This window comes from Eschrichtius robustus, chromosome 13, assembly GCF_028021215.1.
Source record: "Eschrichtius robustus isolate mEscRob2 chromosome 13, mEscRob2.pri, whole genome shotgun sequence".
In the NCBI taxonomy this organism is placed as follows: domain Eukaryota; kingdom Metazoa; phylum Chordata; class Mammalia; order Artiodactyla; family Eschrichtiidae; genus Eschrichtius; species Eschrichtius robustus.
Window position 1 is genome coordinate 52,076,557 of NC_090836.1, and position 24,681 is coordinate 52,101,237.

General features: G+C 36.3%; 1 protein-coding gene and 1 non-coding gene across 4 annotated transcripts in view; one reads left to right on the forward strand and one right to left on the reverse strand.

Annotated features, from left to right (window-relative positions):
• Positions 1–268: 268 nt before the first annotated feature.
• Positions 269–24,681, forward strand: part of MON2 (MON2 homolog, regulator of endosome-to-Golgi trafficking) — a 124,851-nt gene continuing 100,438 nt past the window's right edge. For 2 of the 3 annotated variants that reach the window (XM_068560435.1, XM_068560436.1), the window contains exons 1-4: positions 269–760; positions 15,113–15,176; positions 23,653–23,780; positions 24,291–24,422. In XM_068560435.1, the coding sequence (XP_068416536.1) occupies positions 650–760; positions 15,113–15,176; positions 23,653–23,780; positions 24,291–24,422 (435 nt within the window). In that variant the 5' untranslated portion in view covers positions 269–649. Of the gene's footprint in view, positions 761–15,112; positions 15,177–20,370; positions 20,443–23,652; positions 23,781–24,290; positions 24,423–24,681 lie in introns of those variants that run through there. The other variant, XM_068560437.1, reaches the window with a different exon arrangement.
• LOC137776015 (U6 spliceosomal RNA) lies at positions 8,725–8,831 on the reverse strand. Its single transcript, XR_011076137.1, has one exon. It is a non-coding gene; the product is annotated as a U6 spliceosomal RNA (small nuclear RNA).

Here is a 24,681-nt window from a genome sequence, read left to right on the forward strand (position 1 = left end):
CTATTTAGACACCTGTCACCTAAAAGGAAGCAAATCTCGCGGCAAACTGCGCCTTAAGCCGGCTCGGAGGCCGACAGCTAGGGCCCGGGCAAGCTCCCCGAGCAGCTCCCCGGGCCTGATCCGGGCCTGCCCGGAGCGTGACCACGCCCCTGGCCACGCCCTGCCTGAGGCTCGCCGCCCGGGTTGGCCGCGGCGGAGGCGGTGGCCGCGGTGCCCGGAAGTGCAGCTGACGTGTCCCGGCCGCGCTCGGAATTGTGGGCGACTCGGCTAATGGCGTCGGGGAGGCTGGGAGGTCTGGGGAGACAGCGCTGAAGCTTCTCACCAGCTTGGCTGGTGACAACCGGTGTGGCCCGGCCTGCGTCAGCGGGAGGGACTTGCCCACCTTGTGGGCTCCTCTGCCAGAGCCGGCGGAGGCTAGCGGGGCGGGGCGACTGCGGGGGCCCTTCGGATAAGAGCCAGGGGAGTTGCGAGGAGGCTGTCGGGGGCGCTCGGGCTCGCTGCCCAGGCCGGGCCGAGCCCCCGCGGAGCCCTAGAGGCGGACAGCCCAAGGGCCGGAGGCGCCTGGAAGGAGCTGCCTGTCGCCCACGGAGCTGACAAGTGCCGGAGTTCGTTTTCGCCGCTCAGAAATTGACACGGAGCTTGGTGGATCATGTCTGGCACCAACAGCCCCGAGGCGGTTAAGAAGCTGCTGGAGAATATGCAGAGCGACTTGCGGGCCCTGTCCCTGGAATGCAAGAAGAAATTCCCACCTGTCAAGGAGGTAAGCTTCGGGCGACTTCGGGAGAAGGCACGGTGAGCATAGCCGGTCCCGTTAGACCCCGTCCTTCACTTGCATCCTCCAGCCCTGTCTGATTCCCCTTTGGCCCTCCACCTTTCCAGATGTACGAGCCGGTGGGTTTTTCACAAGCGGTTTTATAGTTTGCTTTGGCGAGTGTGAGGCGCTTTCATTTTCTCTACCGTCCTGTCCACCAGATTTAGGAACGAAGTTCGCGGCGTGAGCCGATTCAGCGAATTCAGCTAGGTGTATGGTACCCTCCCTTTTTCTGGCCGTTTTCAAACACGAAATTGGTCACGGCAGGATTCAGAAACTTATGTTTGTTGCTTCTAAAAACTAATAATCGTAGTTCTGTGCCCCTTTGCCTTTATAGTATATATCGCTCAATTGGAAGTAGCTTTCTTTCTTGTCATGGGTCATGCAGCTTAACTCTTATCAATCTCATGAAGTATTCAATTATCTAGAGACACCTGACTTAGGACAAACAGTGAAGAGCCACAGGAACCATTTAAGCCTTGTTATGAGCAATACTGTACTGAGAAGTTTGGGCTTAGACTCAAATAGAATACACCTGAATTTAAGTGCTAGCAAAACAGAAAGACATCTTACTTAACCTCTTTGAGCTTCAGTTTTCTTTCAGATGTAAAATAGGGTTAAATAGTGGGTTTATTACATTATGGTGAGAAAGTCTTAAGAGGGAAAAAGCATATTATTAAACAGGCTCAAGTTAATAATAAATACAAATTAAATTCTCCAAATAGTTCCTGAATTGAAATTATTAACATTTAGTCTCTGTTGGCTTTTTATCTTAAGATGCCATTTTATTTCTCTTAAACTTTTTAAAGATGCTACTAAATTTCTTTTCACGTTTCTGAAATAAGATATTTCAGTGACATTTTTGTAAAAGCAGTTATTTTATATTTCTTCCTATTTAATGTAGTTTGGAGTACCTGCAATTTCATAATTAAAACTTACCCAGTAAAGTTTGAATTTTAGACATCTAAGGAACCTTAACTTTTCTGTAAGTGCTTTGGTCTCATCATTCTTCAACAAACTCCATCTAGTAATTTTTTTAATAAAGTAAGAAAATATTACCTATCCAATGATGGAAACCAGATGTGCCACTTTTGGAAATATGACTATTATAAGTTTTATTTCAGACAGTCAGTAGTTTGTGTTGATATCGATTTTCATTATTTTCTCTATATGATCTGTTCAAAGTTATAAAAAGTATTTTAAAGAATTTGGCCATTTTAAATAATTTTAAAGAAATAGGCTGTTCTAATTGTAAGGAAATTAGAAAATTTCAAATCCTGTTTTGTAATTTTAACAATAATTTATAGAACCGGCTATCCCCAGTTCTTATAATCCATATAAAAATTGTGATTCCTCTGTATCATAGGCTTTTGTGGGCTGGCTTGCGGATTTTTTTTTTTTTTTTTTTAATGTGGGATCTTCCCGGACCAGGGCTCGAACCCGTGTCCCCTGCATTAGCAGGTGGATTCTTAACCACTGCGCCACCAGGGAAGCCCTGGCTTGCGGATTTAATTGCCGTTTATTACATTGTTTCTATTGGAAAATGCATTCAGAGCTCCAAACAGCTAATTTACAAAGTTCTAAAACTCAATCCCTTTCTAATCTAGGAACTTTCAGTAAAGCTCATTAGCTTTTTTTACTTGAACCTTAGCTAAAGAGGTATTTAGTAATTGCACCTAGTCTTTTAGGTTATGGCAAAAGTAACTTTTGGTGTGATTATCTCTGATACATAATTTTGTGTATAGTACAGGCTCCACAAGAATTTGTAGGATATAAGAACTTTGACTTCTTAACCAGTGGCACTTTTAATATGCTTAGGGCAGTCCTTTAGGAATTGAAAAAAAAACCTTGACTGTGTCACAAGTGTAAAACAAGAATGAAGTAATTAGCCTAATAGTGATGGTTTTTTAGGAGGGAGGCTTGACTTTCAAGAAATATTTTAGCTGAATTAAATTTTCCCTGGTAATTTGATAGCAGTGCTGTATTTTGACTTTTGTTCTTAAAAGAACTGGTAAGTTTTTAGTAGTAGTTATTTTTTAGGAGGGTGGGGGTCAGGGGAGAAGTGTGCTTGGTAGACTCTAAGGCAAAGCCTTTCTAAGTATAAGAAGCTTTTTCATCTGTATACTGATTTGCTGGTTAACATTCTCCCAGTATCTTCACAAACATTATCTGAAAAATAGTCATTTTGAACTACTTAGAAGCCTACTCAAGAACTTAATACAAAACAGTGCTAACTGCACATGTGCTTTGGAACGGTTGTCTCCTTCCCCATTACTTTTTTTTTTTTTTTTGGCTGCGTTGGATCTTCTTTGCTGTGTGAAGGCTTTCTCTGGTTGGGGCGAACGGTGGCGTCTCGTTGCAGAGCACAGGCTCTAGGCGCGCGAACTTCAGTAGTTGTGGCTCATGGCCTCTAGAGCGCAGGCTCAGTAGTTGTGGTGCACGGGCTTAGTTGCTCAGCGACGTGTGGGATCTTCTCGGACCAGGGCTTGAACCCGTGTCCTCTGCATTGGCAGGCGGATTCTTAACCACTGTGCCACCAGGGAAGTCCCTCTACATTACTTTATAAACAAGGTAGAATAAAGTGAGACATTCTATGTTTAGTCTTTAAGTATTAATAATTTCTACCTTTTTGGCCATAGTGCTTGGCTCTAATATTTTTCTTAATAATCTGGATTTTTTAAGATTTCAAATCTGTTACAAAAACAAGAAAAGAGTGTTGATAAAGGATAACGCCTTACTTACTGATATGTATTACTTATCTTTGGATTTTCTACAGTTTTCTCCATCTTAATTGTTTTCATTTACAAAACAGTTTGCATATTAAGTTGTTTTTATAGTGGCTATAATATCATTTTGTCATTTTATAATAAAGATAGTAATTAAATAATAACAGCAATACAGTCCTTCCTCTTTTTCTCCTTATTTTCCTTAAATATGAATTTTCATGCTTTAGCAGTATAACTTCTCTTTCTTTCTTTCTCTCTCTCTCTTTCTTTCTTTAATAAATTTATTTATTTTATTTATTTATTTTTGGCTGCGTTGGGTCTTTGTTGCTGCGTGCAGGCTTTCTCCAGTTACCGCTAGCGGGGGCTACTCCTCACTGTGGTGCACGGGCTTCATTGTGGTGGCTTCTCTTATTGCGGAGCATGGGGTCTAGGCACGTGGGCTTCAGTAGCTGTGGCACGCAGGCTCAGTAGTTGTGGCTCGTGGGCTGTAGAGTGCAGGCTCAGTAGTTGTGGCGCATGGGCTTAGTTGCTCCGTGGCATGTGGGATCTTCCCGGACCAGGGCTCGAACCCATGTTCCCTGAATTGGCAGGCGGATTCTCAACCACTGCGCCACTAGGGAAGCCTTTTTTTTTTTTTTTAGCATAGGCGTACTAGCTAATTTGTTTTGGAATATTTGTATGAAAATTTTTTTTCATTGTCTTAAAAATTACTTTAAAACTTTGTAAAATCACTTTTGTGTAATTGATATTCATTCAGTGGCCTTCAGAGGCAGTAAACTCTGAGGTTTTATGTATTTAACGAATAAAACCTTTTTGGTCATTTCTATTGGCAGGCACTACTCTGTGGAAACAGATGAGGGGGATCTAATTGAGCCTAAAAGTGTGGTCAGAGCGAGTTTGTAGTTCCTGAGCTGAGTCTTTATAGGATGAGTAGAAGCCAGTCAACAGAAGAAGGGGGTCATTCTAGGCAGAGGAAATAGCACATGTTTGTATTCCACGTAAAAGAAATTACATGCTGAAGGTGATTGGAAGCCATTAAGGCTTTTTAAGAGAGGGAGTAATATCAAATTTATATTCAGTACCATTACAGTAACAGTACTGAAGGGAAGAATTAGAGGGGATTGAGATTGAGGCATAGAGAGCAAATTTTATAGAGATGATTGTCTGCATTGAGGTAGCAGTAGGGGTAGACAGAAAGTTGCTTGCATTGTGGTAGACATGGGTGAAAGAGAGAGTATGGATTAGAGAGATTTAGCAGGTAAAATTACCAGGGCACAGTGACCTTTTTATAATGTAGAAAACGAAATCTGTGATGCCTCCCAGGTTTCTGGCTTGGGAAACTGGGTAAATCACTAAGAGGAGAAAATGTTTTTGGAGAAAATGAGTAGTCATGAATATTAAGTTTAAGATTTATGTGTGACATCCAAGTGGAAATGAACAGTAGGTGTTTGAAAATGATGGTTTGGCACTTAAGAGGGAAGTCTAGAATTTTAGATTTAGGAGTATCGGTTATACATGTTAGTAGAAACCATAGGAGTAGATAAAATGGTCCAGGAAGAGTGTATAGAACGAGAATATCAGGAGGAACTTTGGGAAATAACAGCATTAAAGGGAAAGAGGCAGCTGGGGTGACTAAGGTTAGGGATATGGGAGAGAAAGGGAATAATTGGCTAGAGCAAGGTCCCTGAGAAAGCTGGAGTTTCAAGGGCTTAAGTGTATGAACTGGCTTTCAAACTGAGAAGGGACACATTATCTTCTGACAGAAGAAGGGTAAAAGAAAAAAATGGTTTGAATGTAATAAATTTGAATGAGGGGCATAATGGAGGGATAGGAAGTTGTGGACAGTTTGACCTATGGCCTCTGTTTTCTTGGTAAGATAGGAAACAAGCTTGTTGCTAGGAGTAGTTTGTGGTGAAAATAGTGATAGGTAGGAAGTTTGAGGGGAGCAGTGGATCACTTTGTAGAAGTGAAGGAGGAATTGACTTGGAACACTTAAGAGTCTTCGCAGGAAAAGTGGTTGAAATGATGATGGATCATGAGATCTAGGTTGGATTCCCAAAGAAGGCAATCCAAGACAACTTTGATTGATTGGAAGATGGAAAGGTTAAGGGAGTAGTAGCAATTTAATTGAATTGGAACACTTTAATACAAGAGCAATGGTGTTGAGGAATGAGAGAGCTAGAAGGATAAGGACAAAAGGGACAAAAGTGGAGATATTGGATTTCAGATTGCCAAGTGGCGCTGCACTAGAGGATGATGAAGTCCAGGGAGTGGGTGATAGAAGAGGAAAGGGAATGAAGGTCGTTTGACTTGAGGTGGTTAGAATTAGGATTGAGGATGGTTTTTTTTTCTCTCGCTTTTTAAATGAAGTGGAATCAGTAAGGGTGTATATAATAAAGTACAAGTAGTCTTCCCAGGCTATGTACCTTGTTTCTTCTTACACATTTAAGTTTTGGTTGGCAGGGATTTTTGCCTATAAAAGCAAAGGTTCCTGTGGTAGAGTTCCTCAGTGTCTGGTGTTTTTATGCATTAGCTGGCTGAGCGGGGACCCTTGGTGAGAGAGATGCCCTCTACTTACCATGACAGGATTTTCCCTTCAACCAGCTATTTGGGGACTGAGGCCCAAGTCAGCTGGCTCTTCCGCTAGGGTGAAGATCTCATTTTCAGGACCTTATGACAGTGAAGAATGAGGGCTGGATCATGTATACATGCTTAATTGGGAGCTGTTTTTGTTTAGTATCCTATAACGTACTATAGTTTTCTTCCTGTTGACGTTGGTCAGAGAAATTTGCTCATGATACAGCCAGTTGTGCTCTTTCCCTCATTAGCATAAAGAATAAATCCATGTTTTATACACTGAAATAAACTAGTTTTCACAATTTATTCAAAAAACGTGTCAACACTAGTCAGAACAGTATGACAAATGTGGTAAGGAGTTATAAATTATTTTGGTCAAGACTTACTTTCCTGTATAATGCAATTTTACATAGTTATGTAGACATGCTAGTGATCTTAGATTTTGACTCTGCTCTTTTTTTTATGCTGCTGTTGACTTTATTCCAGAAAAGGTACATTAGATTCCTAGGGTCTATTAAATTCATTTTCTTCTGATAAATATTTTAGATGTTAACTTCGAGAATAATATAAGCAGTAACATTTTTTTTAACACCTTTTTTGGAGTATAATTGCTTTACAATGGTGTGTTAGTTTCTGCTTTATAACAAAGTGAATCAGTTATACATATACATATGTTCCCATGTCTCTTCCCTCTTGCATCTCCCTCCCTCCCGCCCTCCCTATCCCACCCCTCTAGGTGGTCACAAAGCACAGAGCTGATCTCCCTGTGCTATGCGGTTTAAGCAGTAACATTTTCACCAGGACGTCTAGGAAAATTTTACAAGCTTATTGCAGTATTCTAAGAGCATTTTACAATGAGAGCTTTTTGAAAAGCTTTTGATTAGTCTATAACATGTTTTATATATTTATGAAAGTTAGTACCATAGCCACTGAAATTTATTGTTAAAGTGTAAAGCATACATAGCTTATTTTTTACTAAGATTTCGACCATTGTATTTTTACTTTCATGAAAATGAATAGAGATTAAAGGTCAATGAAAACATAGTTTAGTCAAAAAAGAATGCTATTATCTTTTTAGCATTGTGCTTTGGTGACATAGAAGAAATAAAACATTGTTTCAGGCTAATAAACCAAAAAGGAAGACAGTCTCCAAAAATGGAAATATTTTCCTCCTTTTTTCTTTTATAGAAGTGTAGCTTATTTTTAACCATGTAGAAAATAGAGGGTTTTGCTATTACTCTTATCATTTAATAGAAGTTACTTTCTTAAGTGTAAATCATGGCAGGAAATACAAAAATCAATGAGAAACTGCCTTTATCTTCTTGAAGTTAACTCAAGAGTTGAGTAAAATACTGTCTTTCCACTAGGTTAGGAATGTTGCATCCATTGACTCTATTGCAACATGGCTATTTGTTGCTATTTGTCATTCTCATTTTGACTTTTGCAACACTCTACTTTTCTATTTCTCCTCCCTCTCTCAGTATTCCTTCTCTTTTTCTTTACATATAGGTGTATCCCAAGTTCTGTCTTGAGACCTCTTCTTTCTCTGTGCTCATCTCCTTTGCACTCTCATCTACTCCCATTGCTCTGGCCTTACTACAGTGCTGATGACTTCTAAGTCTACTTCATTAACTCTGCTCTCTTTACTGAGCTTAGACCTGTGTTCCCAGCTATCTGTTAAACATATCTACCAGAGTATCTTTCACATACTTCAGATAGAACTTCTGGTAATTGAACTTACTTTTCTTAAAACTTGTCCTGTCCCCACATTTCACTTGTTCTGTTAATGGTATTTATCACTGTTGCTTACCTTAGTTATATGTGGCTGTCTTCTCTCCCTCAACTCTCTTTACATTGTATTCATTGTCAGATGTTCCTTCCAGCTCTGTAATTTCTAACATCTCACCTCTTTTCTATTTTCTTAGCTATTATTCTAGCTCCAGGTTTCAATGTTATGACTGAGCTTTGATGTGCATTAATGTCACGAAAGACCATGTTACCACCAGATTAATGTACCTGAACAGGTCAGAAACTCTCAGTGGCTACTCTGTACTTATGGAACTCCTCAGCATAGCATTTAAGACCTTCTTGATCTTCCCAACCTTCTTTCATCACCCTCAGTTTTTCCTCAAATGTGTTTATAATTCAGCCAAACTCTATTGCCTGCCATTCATTCTCCAAATATGCCCATATTCTCTTCATATGCCAAATATGCCCATTCTCCAAATACTCCTTCCCTCTTCCATGCTGTGGCTTTTGAGGTTCCTTTTGCTGTCCTGGAATCACCTCCTTCCATTTTTTTAAAGTTAAAATTCTACCTTTAATTTAACCCATGTTGCTTATTTATTTGTTGCATGAATGAACCAACTTTACAGATAATGTTCTCATTTCTTCCCTCATTCACTCATTCATATATTCATTCATTTGTTCCTGAGATAATTTTTGAACACCAGCTGTGTGCCATGTACTAGCTGATTGCTGGGGCAAGAACGGTTGCAGCTCCAGCCCAGACTTTTCAAGCTAATATGTTTTCTTCTGCTTTCTTAACTTTCATTTAAGCTTACTTTATAAGTTATTTCCTTATAACATTTTTTTTTTTTTTAAATCTTTAAAAATATGGAACGCTTCACGAATTTGCGTGTCACCCTTGCGCAGGGGCCATGCTAATCTTCTCTGTATCATTCCAATTTTAGTATATGTGCTGCTGAAGCGAGCACCCTTATAACTCTTATGTTTTTTACCTTCTGCTATGGTATTTTCTTTTCTAAATTGCTCCTTAAGGGTCAGTTTTGCATCTTTGTTTATCCTTCTGTCCATCATAGTTCAAAACATTTGTATATCTGAGAGGTGCTAATTAGATACTTGTTGGAGATTAAATTTTTGAAGAAGGAAAAAAAAGGGATACCATATATGTAGGTATACCACATATATATTTTTAGCTATCCACATGTAATCTGCACTTCAGTCTTTCATTTGATATGTATCTTAAAGGAAATTTGTTTCCTAGAAGCCAGAGGTTTTTCTTTGTTTGTTTTGTTTTGTTTTTATTTTTTAGTCCAGAGGTTTTGAATAGGATGCCATATAGGTATATATTTTTCAGAGCTTTGGGATTTTAGACTAATTACATGTTACAGAAGAAAATCTTATTGGTTTCAATGTAGTAATTGTTTAATGAGCATATTGTCCTCTAGGGAGTGTTCTAGATCTATTAGGTATTCCCAAGTGAGGACTTGACTTTAGGTCTTTTGATTTTACCTGACATCTGAAATCATAAGTCTACAGGCAGCTTCATACCTCCCTAGTATCTTTTGAGTACATTATTCTCCTTAACTTGCCATTAACTTGAATTTCACATTTCTTCTTTAGCTCTTGTTTCATGCTACATTCTGTGAATAATTAATTTGGAGCTTTGGTAAATTTCTTCTAATTTTGAGGCTCTACTCTCATAGATGTTATAAAAAATAAATATGGTTTTTGTTTTGTTTTTTAAAATACAACATACAAGCTTTGGTGAAGAGAAGCAGTATTATTATTATTGTAAATTTGTATGTGGTTCTAGTAGTGGACATTTGCTAATTCCCTTCCTAGCATTCATTCCCTCTTGCTTCTTTCAGTGGTAGGCTGCACTCTTCCTTCATTTTCAACCCTTTGAATTTAGATGAATTAATCTCATTCCTTGCTCCAGGATACCTTGATTAGTTTAATCTAATTTAACCCTCCCCATCCCCACCTCTATTTCTGCCCAAGTCACATAATGCCAGTGAGTGATCCTGGAAAGGGAAAGCTTCCTCTCTCTTCCTCAAGAGCTACTGGAAGAGACCTTTTCTCTCTTTCTGGATAGTGTCATATGAAGTTGTGAGGTGTAGAATGGCTGGAACTAATTTTATTGCCAAGGTTGGGAGCAGCCTGAGGATGAACCTACCCAGGGAACAGGACAGAACCAAGAGAATGGTAGAGAAGTGAAACTGCAGTCCTGATGACGTTTTGAATCTCTGGATCAAATTTCCTCCGTATTTTTATTTTTCAGTGAGTGGGCAGTAAAGTCCCTCCCTCTGTTTAGAACTTTTCATTTGTTTATTTAGGAATGTTTATTACATAGCCCCTGTATGCTAGGCACTGTGATAGGCATTAGTAATATGGGGAGATGAATGAAATATATTTCTTATCCTCATGGGGCTTACAGCTAGAGTAGAGAAACAGACACGTCGTAGGAGGAGTGGGATTAACCATAGGTACAAACCATAGACAATCCACAAAGATGGAAGGGCTTTTTGATACTTGCCATGGAAAGAAGGTGGTGGAAAAAATTTCTGTCACTGCTCATGGTACTACAGGAGTGCCAAAATCAGAAAAACCTGCACTATCTTCATGTTGTTAGCAGTGGTTTAATTTCAGCAAAGCTTTATTTGGCACATTAACTTAGTGTTCACTTTATTGTGAATGTGTTGGCTTTATAATTTAAGAGCTATAAAGATAAGGAGTTTATTCCTAATTTCATTTATAAATACTTAAATTTGTCAGTGACTGGATAGGTCCATGAGATTTTTTTTTTTTACTTTTAAAAGATGTCCTTACACTACTCAGTTTTGAGAAACACTAGTAGAGGTGGGTTCTGGGGGACCACTGAAGAGTTGAGACAGTGGATGGGTGGAGGACAAGATTTGAAATAGAGACATCTCTTAGTTTAGGTTGATAATGAGAAGTTTGAACTAAGGTGTAGAAGTGGCATTTGAGAAGAAAAAAGAATATAAGAGATGTTCGCTACATAGCCTTTGTGGCTGATTATATTTGTGGGATGAGGGAGAAGCCCCAGGTGTCTGGTCAGTGACTGGATGGGTGCTGCTGCTGTTCGGAAAAATAAAGATGATAGGAAGAAGAAACAGGTTTTTCTGGGGCTGAGGTGGAAGTTGGGGGTGTGTGTGAGAGATAATAGCATCCGTTTTGAATATTTGGAACTTAAGGTGCCTTTAAAATATATAGGTTAATAAATCTTATAGTTTAGGAGACAGTTAAGGGACAGGAATATAATTTAGGATTCTTCAGCCTTTAGAAAGTAATTGAAACCATAGGATTGAGATTGCCCAGGAAGAGTTTATTGAGAAGTGAGGCCAAGGATATTCTGTGTGCTCTTGAAAGAGGAGTCAGCATTCTCTCTTGTCTCTGCTTTTCTGTACTGCTAGCTTCCATATTCAGAGTCCCTGGTGGGTGTGTCTGTTTGGGTAAGCAAAGAATTTTGAGAAAGAGAAAAAAAATATTTCTTGAGAGACGTTAATTTTAAGATTAACAAATATTAAATGCTGCAGTGTATTTAATACTTCTGGTTTTGTTTCCCAACTCATAGATTGCCCTCAGGAATAGAGATTTTAGGTTACCCACCGTAACTTATATCATCCCTATTCAAGTCTACAGAACTGGCACTTTTTTTTTTTTTCCCATAAGGGCCAATTCAGGAAAAAAATAACTATATTTACAATTGAGGGGCTTCCCTGGTGGCGCAGTGGTTAAGAATCCACCTGCCAATGCAGGGGACACGGGTTCGAGCCCTGGTCCGGGAAGATCCCACATGCCGTGGAGCAACTAAGCCCATGCACCACAACTACTGAGCTTGTGCTCTAGAGCCCGCGAGCCACAGCTACTGAGCCCGCGTGCCACAACTACTGAAAACTGCATGCCTAGAGCTCATGCTCTGCAACAGGAGAAGCCACCGCAGTGAGAAGCCTGCGCACCGCAACAAAGAGTAACCCCTGCTCGCCACAACCAGAGAAAAGCCTGCGCGCAGGAACGAAGACCCAATGCAGCCAAAAATAAAATAAATAAAATTTATATTAAAAAAAATTGAGTAGTTCCCCTATGGATATATAAGTATCTAATCAGAGTAGGGGTTACTTTTAAAGCAAAAAGTTAAAGACTCTTCTTCACACAAACAGTCTCTGATAAATAGAAGGAAATCTGGGCTGAATACTTGCATTTATACAGGACACTTAAAGATGTAGGCTAGGCTGAGGTATGAAGTAGCACTGCAGTGACTAGGGGACTGTGATATACAAGTGTTGTCAATAAACACTGATAGTGAAACTTTCCAGCAACACAGGGTACCTATGAGAATAAGATGGTACAGTTTCAGAGTTTGACAATAGAAAGTTGGATGTAAAAAATTAGGAACTGTGAGATAGTTCTAATTATATCTGAGTTAACAAACAGTCCTTTTGGTGATTTCTTGAGTCTTTGAATGAAAATACTGGTTATATATCTTTTAAAACACTTGTTACTTTGGAACTACTTAAGGAAAACACTCATTTTCCTTATTGTGTGTACATATAAAAATATTTGTTAAATATATATTTTTTATAACTTATTTATGATTCATACATGGGTCAATTCTTATTTATCTGAGGAAATCAAAATAGTGTCTGGCAAATTTGAAATCCTTTACCTGCATCTCGCATCCACTATGCTACCCGACTGATTTTGGAAACTGACTAGAATTCAGGAAGTTAGGACAGATTACATTGGGGTTTATGATGGTTTAGTTTGATCAGTCTCTGTTGATACTGAAATAGAATGAAATACTGAATTGAGCATATGCAGGGTACATAGGGCCATAGTAAGGAGGGGGAGAGTTTGAACATTTGAAAATGATGATGGAAGAAAGCTCAGTGACCACAGATTAATTTCAGTTGGCTCAGTAAGAAAATTACCTAAGAGAGTTTGAGATGGTGTATGAGTATAACAAAGTATACATAATAATTTCGGTGTTACTGAATTTTTATAGTAGTAAATTTTTTATGGTTTGTACATCTTCATAGTGTATCCAGAATCTGACCACTCCTTACCATCTCCGTCACTGTCACCTCAGGCCTATCCACCATCATCTTTTGCTTATTTTATTACAGTAGCCTCTTAAATTTTGCTGCATATTGGAATCACCTGAAGATTTTAAAAAATACCAGTGCTTGACTCCCACTGGCAGTCATTCTGATTTAATTGAAATGGGTTGCAACCTGGGCATCAGGCTTTTTTTTTTTTTTTAAAGCTCCTGGTGTTTCTAATATGCACTGCCCCCAGATAATCAGAAAATCAATAATTTTTCCCTGGAGTAATTTATTTTGACTGTATTTTCCTGCTAGTAGCTATGTTCACTTAATGTGGGACATTTCCATCTCTTAAAGTTGTAAGAGTAAGTTGTGGTATATCCATTAGGCTTCTAAGCTGTGAGCAATGAAAGCTGACTTGGGCTGATTTAAGCAGAAATTAAGTTTACTGATAAAACATTGAGGGGCTCACAGAATTGGTAGAAGGCTGGATGGAGCGAGCCTTAGAAATTACAGGAATGAAGGGAGGCTGAACAGCTAAGAACCACAGCAAAACTCATTGCCAGTGAGACCATTACTGTTGTCTCTGCTGAACGGTGACTGGGTGCCTTAGATTGCACTGCTGGTTGTGCTGGCCGCCCCATGCCACCACTGGTTCTGCTGCCGTCACTGCCCTTGGAAACTAGATGCTGGCTCCACTGTGGCTGTTAGACAGAATTCCATCTTGTCTCTGCTTTTCTGTGCCACTGGCCTCCGTATTCAAAATTCCTGGCGGGTGTGCCTATTTGGATAATCAGAGGCTGCCAGGGTATGTGGGAAAACAAGTATCTGGCATTTTAAATTTTGAATAGTGGAAGATAGGCTCTGTCTTGCATCAAAACTCATGAAGTTGAGTTCTCCGCTCACAGGCAAGGGCTTCACGTGCTTGGAAGCCAACAAAATGACAAAGGTCTGCTATACATTGTATAGCCTACAATGTGTTATTTGTTTTATGCATTAATCCACTGGTCCTCAACCTAATAACCCAAAGGACACTGGGTTCTTCCAAATTATTTTTAAACCTTTAGAGCCTGCTACCACTTGTCCCTTAGTAAACAGTAGGAGATAAAATCAATGAACAAGTAGCAAGCAAATTAATAGGAAAACTTGAACATATATGGGTATTTATTATTTTCGGAGGTATGGAGATCAGTATAAGTATAAAATAGGCATATTTCTTGATAGTAAAAATGTCCTGAGTTTCTGTGATGGATGTTATATATCAATATTTTATGTCAGCAGTGTCCAGTAGAAGTATAATGTGGGCTGAATATGCAGTCCATATATGTAATTTTAAATTGCATTAAAAAAGTAAAAAGAAACAGACATTTAATTTTAATAATATATATTTAACCCAGTATATTCAAACCAGTATATATATAATCCAGTATATATATCATTTCGACATTTAATCAATGTAAATATTTAAGGGGTAGTTTACATTCTTTTTTTCATACTAAGTCTTCAAAATCTAGTGTATATTTTATACTTAGAACACAACTCAATTCAGGCTAGCCACATATAAAGTGCTTAGTAGCCACATGTAGCCAAATGGCTCCCATATTGAACACCACAGTTCTGTGGCATAGTGTAAAATGCCATATGACTTTCAAGTACTGCCAGCTCAACATACTTATGTTGAAGTGATTGAGACACCTTATGAAAACTGAATGGGTGTTTAAAAAAACGCGGTCTAAAAGTAGTGACAGAGTTCTTGGTTATTCATTCTATTCCAATTCAAAGCAGTTTTACTTGATTTTGCAGTGTTTTGCAATTTTTTTTATGGTTGAGAGAGAAGTGTGAAATGGGAAAGAGAAACCTAATTTTTTTCATTAGGCTTTGTTTTTGTTTATTATTTTTTATTTTCTGAAGATTTAAATGTGAGAGACTGGGGATTCCAGGTGCATTTTAAGGCATAGAAAGGCAGCATGCTGTAGTTCAGAGTGTACATGTGAATAATCAAATTAATCACATTTTATTCCATTTAATGTGTGTTTCACTACTAGGCTTTAGTATCTGAAGTTTGGAAAATAAAAAAATAATAGTGACTGACTCTGTGCTTGAGATTTTATCATATATGATTTCTTTTCCCTAGATAATTCATGTTGATAGTAAGTTTTATGTTCTAATTATTTTTATTCTTGCAGGCTGCTGAATCAGGAATAATAAAAGTTAAAACAATAGCTGCACGAAACACCGAAATTTTGGCAGGTAATTTTTTTGCATTAAAAATTCAACAATTAATGAAAATTTGACTAATAGTAAAAGTAGAATCTTAAAACCCATAAGTTTTTTTATAGCATCTCTTTCTTATGCCCCAACATGCTATCCATAATGATAAAGAACATGTGAAAGTCCCTAATTTATCAACTAATTGGGTTTCCCAGAGATGAATGCTGTACGATTCTCTGAAATCAGAAAACTTAAAACTACTAACTCCTTGAAGGAAAGGATCTTGCTTACTCATCATTGTATTCTCCTCCACCTCTTAACAATCACCTAAGATACATCTTACCCATAAGAGACATTCGATTAATATTTGTTGAATTGAATGGAAGATTGGTTCTCAGACCACCTTCCAAGACCTATTTTATCTTTAATACAATATAAGAAGGTCATAATATAGCATTAAAAATTTAGTAGTACTATATGAGTTTTGAGTCCTGAGACTAAGACAACATGGTCATGAAGAAACAATGGGAATGGGGCGGAGAAAAGTGTTTTCTTAACATTCTTCTGATTGACCCTGCTTTTCAGGGAGGAATTTTCAAGAGTTTCTCTCTGGCACCCTTTTGATACTCAGTCTGCTTCTTCCTTTTCCTTGGTGCCTTTCTCTTCTTGCCTCAGTAATGAACATGGAAAAGAAGGAAACTGGCATTTTTTGAGAATCTGTTACATGTGAGGCATTTGGGCCACTCTTTCTTATATGACAACCTTGTGGGGAAATATTCTTATTTAATAGTAGAGCAAATTGAGATGCAAAGAGATTTAAGTTACTGGCCTAAGGTCACATGGTAAGTGGTGGAATCAGATTCAAATCCTGGGCTGTTCAGAGCCCATGTTCTTCCTGCTGCAGTGTGCTGCCACGGTATCGTGAGGTTTTGACACTAGCTACTCCCTCCCAAGTGTTTATATTTAACCATTGCTTACTTCGCTGATCCTTCAATCTGCATTTCCAATTCCAGTAGTGCTATTGGTCTCAGCTAGTTACAGGAGAAAAGCAGTCCTATTAAGTTAATTTACACAAAGTCCAAATAGTAAAGAATCTCTTTAACTCTCTTAAGTCTCTTTACATTTTTAAAAGAAGAATACCAGTAAATCCCTAAATGGTGGAATTTCAAAGAGAATTACAAAATGTAATGAAGACTTTGGGGGCAGTTTAGGGGTGACAGGTGAGAGTGGATTTCACTTGTCAGCTTAGGGTTAGCCCTGTTAAGTTGCATCTGTTTTTCACAGCTTCTCTGATTTTGAACATTCTGACAAAACACCAAAGAGTTTTATAACATTATTCACAGCATTGGATAATGCTCTGTGTGCATGTTGAGAAAAGGGGTATAGTGAAGTGGTGGGTAAAGGCACAGGTATGTATGGTTGGATTGGGAGGATGGGCAAGTGGGTTTGGGAGATGCATGTTGGGTTGATTAGCTACCATGAGGAAATTAATGTTTCAAGATAAATTATGGGCCTGGGTATTTTTAAGTTGGAGACATCATAGGCCGATCATATTAGAATATCATTACAAATATTTACTTTTGCTACTGTCATTGCTGATATCATGGTAAGTCCTTAATCTCCAATAATAGAAATTTTCATAAAGTCTGTAGTTGATAGAAGAATTTTTAAAAAGACTGATTTCTTCAGAGAATCACTGTCTGTTACAGAGTTCTGTACCAAGTAAAGTGTCTAATTCATATTAAGGACAAGTAAGAAAAATTTTGTCTCAGTATGAGTTTAATATATAAGCTGGCTATTAATTTCATTTTAATTCAGTTAGCTTTATGTAAATCAAGTTAGAACAAATCTTTATGCACATGCAGTTAATAGTTCATGCTTTAATATCCATAGCATCCAACCATGTACTTGAGGAGCTATATTAGCATTTAAACTTTTTTCTAGTATTTTAACCAAGTATTTATAGCAATCGATAAGTAAAAATTTATAGATTTTAGACCATTGTCATCTTGAAAAATCAGAGGCTCCTAAGGAAAAGGAAAGAGTTTAAATTAGTCAATATGTCATTTCTAAAGTACTTAATTCAAGGTATAGTTAACACTGAGAAAAATTTTTAGTTAACTTTTTTATTTCCTGAGAAGTGTTTACTTCTCTGTAGTTCTAAAGACTATAGGTTACTACTTCTGTGCTGTAATGGATGTTAAAGATATCAAACAATTGAGGAGTCTCAAATGGAATGAGATACTGAATTCTCAGATATCTCTGCATATTCAGAAAATATAAAAGGTTGCTATAAAAATCAGAACCCTTAATTAGGATCGACTAATCTGATTAAGCAGTACTTAGCATAGATTTTAACCAACTTTAGTTTTCTTAGATTTATTTTCCAAGGAAAGTTTATTTACATTGAAGAATAAGTCTTTGCTTTACATCTCCCCTTCTTTTAAGCATCCTCCTTTAATGTTTATTTTTCTTTGTTTTCACTGCTGTCATGAATGCTGACATAAGTGGGAATGCTATGCCAGGTAATGTCAGCATCGATGCAAATATACAGATCATTATCTCAACATTGCCTTTTTCTTTAAAGATAAAACTGCAAATGAGAGATAGCAAGCAACATAAAGTTTTTCATTTAGAAGGCCAGGTGCCTTAATCTTACATTTGACTGCCATATATTACAAATTGTTTTTATTATCCCAGCTTACAGTAAATATACTTGAAATTGACTGAGAAGGCTTGTGTTACACAAAAATTACATAAACAGAGAATCTGCTATTTTAATAAATATTTGAAACAAGGAGCTCAATGAAGTTGTGATATTTTAAAATTGTATATTTAACCCCTAACTGAAAACCATAACAGTTACATCCACCTATGACTGCTTTCATCTACTGTCAGTATGCATAGAGAATTTTTACATAGATAATCATTAGGTATGATTTGTGTTCTTCTTTCCTCACAGTTTCCCTCATCCTTTTCATATCTACATAGTCTTATTACTAAAAAGTCTTTAATTTAAGTAGCAGTGAGTAAATATACTTTGGAATTTTTTTTCTGACATTAAAAGGTAATTTATTTGTTGATTTTTTTCAGTATATTATATTTTATCAGTACATATACCTGTGATATTTTGCAAACATCTATAGAATATATCATATAACATATTCTTAATAAAGAAATAATTATGTAAGAATCACTAGGGGAGATAAAAAGGTGGGTAATATTATTCACCTGCAATCTATATGTTAATACAAGAAATATATTTGAAAAGTATGTTTGTGCCATTCGTTCTGTTTAGCTTACCTGCTCCTCCATCTACTTTTTGGAGTTCTTTGCCAGAAATTTTCCCTTCCAGGTGACATACTTCCTGAGGTCAGGATCAATGTCTTATTCTCCCTTATATTGCTAGTAGTTAGCACATTACATGGGAAATAAATAGTAAGCCCTCCTTAAATGTAGGCTAATAAGTGAGTCACTCCAAAATGCAAGTAAGTCTCTGAGTTCTGCCTCTAGTATATTTTTCTACCTTTCTTTAACTTTTCATGTTATGATTATTTGAGTACATGAATTTTGTCATATTTAGTTCATGTCAGCCAGTTAATAGAGTAATGAAGGAGACAGACCCTAAACAGAGAATTCTGAGGCTGTATGGTAAATGCCAAGATGGAAGTATAGACAGGCTTGCTACAAGAACATTGGGAAGGCTCCTAACCCAGCCTGGGAATCTGAAGCTGAGTCTTGATGCTTGAAAAGGAGTTAGCCAGGCAAATAAGGTGTAGAAGCTATAATTAAGGCAAGTTACTTAAATACATGAGGTATAAAACAGTTCAGTCTATTTGGATACACTATCCAACTATTGCCATTGTGTAACTTCCTGAGCAGCTTGATGGAAGGAGTTTGAATCAGGAAGGTGACACATTCATATTAATATTTTTATACTCTGTACATTACTCTGACAGCAGTGTGAAAGTTGTATTTCAATGTATCATCAGTAAGACAGAGGTCTGTTGGTAGACTATTCCTATAATCCGGGATAGAAGATACAGGGGGCTGTACTTAATGCCTTGCTCACAAACTGACGTAATGGGTCAGAGAGATTTCTCTGCCATATAATGTGTTCTTATTTATTGTTTTCCCCCCTTTTAAAAAAAAGTTAAACAGTTTTAATTTGTATCCTGCCTTTTATAATATTATATCATATATACTTTTTTTTGATGCCATCTTTTCTAATTTTTTAAATTGTTCCATATTTCATCAAGTGATTGTAGTTTATTTAACAATTCCTTTATGTTAGGCATGTTTCAATATTTAGAATTATTTCTTTAATGTACATTTCTAGAAATTATTAAATTAAAGGGCATGAACATGTTCTTAGAATTTGTCATCATACCACTTTCTGAAAAGATAAAAGTTTATGCCTTTACTGACAATATGTGAGTATATTTTTATAGCATCCTTGCCAGATTATTATTTTAAAAAATCTTTTTGGTAATTGAACAAGCAATGGCTTCTCATTTTAATTGACATTTCTTTTTAATGTTGAACATTTTTCTCTGAATTATTAAATTATTTTATTTTTACTTTTTTTGGAGTTTTTGTGTTTTCTTTATCAAATTGAGCTATTTATATAGCAAAAATATTAACTTCTCATCATGTTTATATCATATTTTCTGCATCATTTACCTTTTAATTTTTTATCTAGATGCTTTTAATTTTTACATAATTTAACTAATTTTTCTGATTTGTTGCTCTGCATTTAGGCAGTCCTTCTCCTTCCACGTAGTTGATAATCATTTTCATTGTCTTCTAGTTTTTCTATGGTTTGATTTTTTTCTTAACAATATATGGGGTGACATGAGGACCTAGATTTTTTTTCTTTTGCAAAATTACTAACCAATTGTACCAACATCATTCTTCCTTTTCCTGTAATGTACTTTTAAGATGAAGCTGCTCATACTTTTATTTGTCCTCATATTGAATCATTTAAAATATTTTCAGACATTTTGAACCATTAAAATTTTTTTAATGTTAGAAATATCAGTCTTTCCCATAACTAGATTTTAAGGGTTTTGAGGGTAGCAATCATGTCTGCATCACATTTTCTTTCTTTCACAAGAATTATAATTTGTTATTTAATGACTGTTAAAATTTATAATAAAACTTTTATTAACCCCTATTAGTGTGATTCATAGTGGGGTATCCTAGTTTAATTCTTTTTTTCCAGGATAAAAACTGCAATTTTGCAGTGAAACTGCTCAGAGCAAGGAAACCCCTAGGATATGGGGACCTGCTGGACCTCTTTCAGGTGTGTGAAAGTGCATCATTTGATCTCACAGTTATAAAATTTGGAAATAAAATATATTTATCAAACACACAGTGTTATTCTGTTAAAGGAGTTGTGCTTCTTAAGGGACTTAGGTAGAAAATAAACTTTTTCTTTTCTCCCCATCCCCCGCCCACCCGCCAAGTTTTGATTAAAAAGAGTTGACCTTTTCCTCTTTTTTCCATGGAATGATTTTTTAAAAAATGGTTAAGGCAAGATGTCTTTATAATGCTGCACAGCCTTTTCCTCAATGTGGTTTCTAAACTCTAAACCCGTGGGAAGCTTTTTATGTAAAGCCACCCTTAAATGCATGTAATTAAAATTATTGTTTATAAAGAGAAAGCAGCAATTGCTCAATTAGAAGAGTAGAATTAATTTCTGCTTCTTAGGACCATTATGACATTTAACAGAAGAGAAAAATAATTAGAAACTTTTAAAAAATGATCTTTGTATTACTTCATTGTGATCTAGATATGGTAGATATGTTTCCGTTTTTCACATTATGTTTCAAAAAATACAGTAGATCAATAGGTTTTATTTTTTGGTTGTTCTTGATCATCTATTCTGGATAACAGAAATTTCCTTTGACCATTATATTCTCATATAAACTGGGAGAAAAAAAAGTAGGAAGGGTACCTTTGACTTACATTAAAATAGAGTTAAAAATTACTTTTATTATTAGCTTAACTCAGCTTGATAGATCTGGATAACTGTGACTGACATGTATACAATATTTCAGTGTAACTCACCTTATTTTATTCATTCTAAGATACACAGTTTTTTCACGTGTTAATATTCCCCAAATTGGTATGCACTTTACAATTAATGGCATCTTAGAATCACTGTGGGCCAGGTAGTGTTGTAGTTGTCTTTTTCAGTGCATGTGTGAACTTGTTCATACTATCACATCAGTTGAGTTAACGTGCATTGTTGGTATTGCGTAAGTTTCATTGCTATTTGAAATGTCACCCTAGTTGTTGTGCAAAAACTTCCTGTTAACATCTTATGGTAAGGTCAAAAAAAGCACTACCATCAAAGCGTGCAGAATGGGTGTCATTGGCTTAGAAGAATATCTCAGAGACAATAGTGAAGTACTCTCCAGCAATGAGGCATCCCAAACAAACAATCCAATTAAAAATTGGACAGAAGATCTAAATAGACATTTTTTACAAAGAAGATATACAGATGGCCAACAGGTACATGAAAAGATGCTCAACATCATTAATCATCAGGGATATGCAAATCAAAACCACAATGAGGATATCACCTTACGCCTGTTAGAATGGCTATTATCAAAAAGATAAGAAATAACAATGGCCTTCTTGGCCTAGAGTATGAAATTGTGAGGAAAAAGTATAAGTGATTAGAATGCATCGTATCATAGTTTAATTGGCAAAGGTAATTGGCACTGATTTTCTTTCTGGCGATATGGGTGTGTCTTAAAATCATTGTCATCAGAGCCTCTATGAAAGTACATTGTTTTTTCTTCATTCATCTGAAGACTTCAGGCAATTTGTTTCTCTTAGACACTTTTGGCTCTTTTAATTTCCATTTGCATCAAATGCTGTTTACCTTAAAGAGTGGCAGCATAATGTTGTGGGAAGAATAGTGAACCAGGGATTAGAAGACATTTTCAGTTTCTGGTTTTACCACCTACTTATTGTGTTACTTGGTCCAAATCATACCCTGTAAACTCTATATGAGTATTGTGATACTCAAATGAGAAACACATGTTAATGTAATAAAAATTATAAGTGCCACTTGTTAGTATTGAAAACTTATATTTGCCTGAACAAGATTTAATAATTTGGAATGTTCTGCAGAGTTAGGGATGGCCTCATACTTCAGTGATTCTGGCAGAATTGAATATAGCAGGATATTTACTGCTTCAGAATAGTATTTTTTGAGCTTTATTGTCATCTTTTAATCACTCATGTAAATGTTTTGTGACATTGTTATGGAAATTTTATGTCTCTGGTTTTGATTCAAAACCTTTATGCACAAGAAAACAAGGAAATAAGGCAAGGGAGCTTTTTTGAAAACACTGTTCTTTGCCAGTCATATTTGCCTTCTCTTAGCTGTGCTAAATCAGTGATTTGTACTGGCATACTGAGGGACTTTGCAGAGCATGCTGTAGTAAATAGTAGTCTTTATTTGCCATACCATACAGGGAGCTTTGGGAGAAGAAAGAAGGGGATTTAAGTGATAAAATTAATGTTAACACTAGTTTTACACTTTTAAAGGTGATTCTGGATGACTTTCTCACAATTTCTTTTGAAAAACATGTTAAAACTCAGATTTCTGTGTCTTTATTACAATTCTTAACTTCAAAAAATAATTGATGGATGTAGTACATTTGAAAACAAATACCAAACACGTAAGTTTAAAGTTCTCTTGACTTGGAATCTTATGTTATTTATTCAAATTCCCTGAGGATGACAAACCTGTCTTGTTCATCTTTGTGTAGCCATTCAGTAAGTGTGTATTGATTGAATTTCATTTTGTAAATTTAATAATGTATAATTCAGTTTGTGCATTTTCTAATCTTTTACATTTTTGTTGCCATTTTAAAACTTCTGAAAGTATTGGCTTGGTAGAAGGAGTTATTTTAAGATTTGGAATTACAGCATGTGCATCCAATTAGTTTAAAGCAATATTTCAGTAATAAGAGGAGTAATGTTATTGTTTTTAATGAGTTTACTTCTTGAAGAAGAAATTAGAGCCAATGAATTCAAGGCATATAATAAAATTGTAGGGAGTTTCTGAATATTCATTCAGAAATGTGGTGGGGTTGATGTATATACTATTTTTAATTACTTTTCTGCTCTAGAATATGAATTCTTATTCCTGTTTTTCCTTCTGCACTATTGAAGAAATAGAGTCTTTCTCTGAGGCAGGATAGAACTTCTGAGAAATTGCCATTAAAGAGTTTATAGAAGAAGATGGAGGAGAACCAAAGGAGTGTCAGGAGAAAGGCATGGGAGAGCTGAACTTAAGGGGGAGTAGTTCAGATACAAAGTCTGTAGTATTTATGTGAAGTATTTTAACTCTTACTGCTTGATTTTTATTTTGGTATTAATTTTACATTAGTGATTTTTTATTAAGATTGTCATTACTGGTTGTAATTATATAAAAATGTTCTTATTTATGAATTATATTTAAAATTTTATTTTATATGTGTTCCAAATAAAGCATTGAAAGAGAACAGCTCAGAGGTTGTTCAGCCTTTTCTAATGGGTTGTGGAACCAAGGAACCGAAGATCACTCAGCTATGTTTAGCCGCCATTCAGAGGCTCATGTCCCATGAAGTTGTGTCTGAGGTAATGTGAAGATTTTATCTGAACTGTGCACTTACAAATCAAATCATGAGTTTTCATAAGGAGAGAATAAAACATACCTGATATTTTAATGTACAACAGTGCTTGAAGGACATTGGCTTAATTTTAAAAGGTTACCAAATTGTCTCATTATTAAATGCTCAGAATAAAGAATGAAGTACATTTTGTCAAGTCATTTGTAATCTAAGAATTTGTAGTTCACTAATATAGATGAAATCTTAAGAACCAAGCATGTTTTCAATATCACTGACAGAGAATATTATTCATAAATTATTTTTTAAAAGGTAGGAGAGAAAATCATGACTGTTTGCTAGATTATCTGAAGTGATAATTTGTTGTTTGTTAACTTAAGTGTATTGTTTGTATCTGACCTTATGACGGTAAAATAAGGAAAAACATTTCATCACTATGAATCTGCATCACTTTTCTTATTTAGGGACCCAAACACCTATATTTTATTTGTTGACAATAATTAAAATAATTATTTTACAGACTGCAGCTGGAAATATAATTAACATGCTTTGGCAGCTAATGGAAAATAGTCTTGAAGAACTTAAGCTGCTTCAAACAGTTCTTGTTCTTTTAACAACCAATACAGTAGTTCATGACGAGGCACTCTCAAAGGTAGGAAGCCTGTTTGTCAAAGTTCGTAAGTGCTTTGAGACAGTATTTGAATAAGCTGACTGAAAGAGAAAAGCCTGGTGCTGTTTGAACAGCACCTTTCCTGTAGCTATTGCGATAATGCACATTGCATGTTAAAAGCCATCGGTGCTTTGTTTTTCACAGGTTAGAAGTGAAATCAGGTTAGGGTGATGAAGCAGAGCCCCTTGGATATAGCTGACAGGCTTAGTTATGAATAGGATGTGGAAAAAGAAAAGTAGCA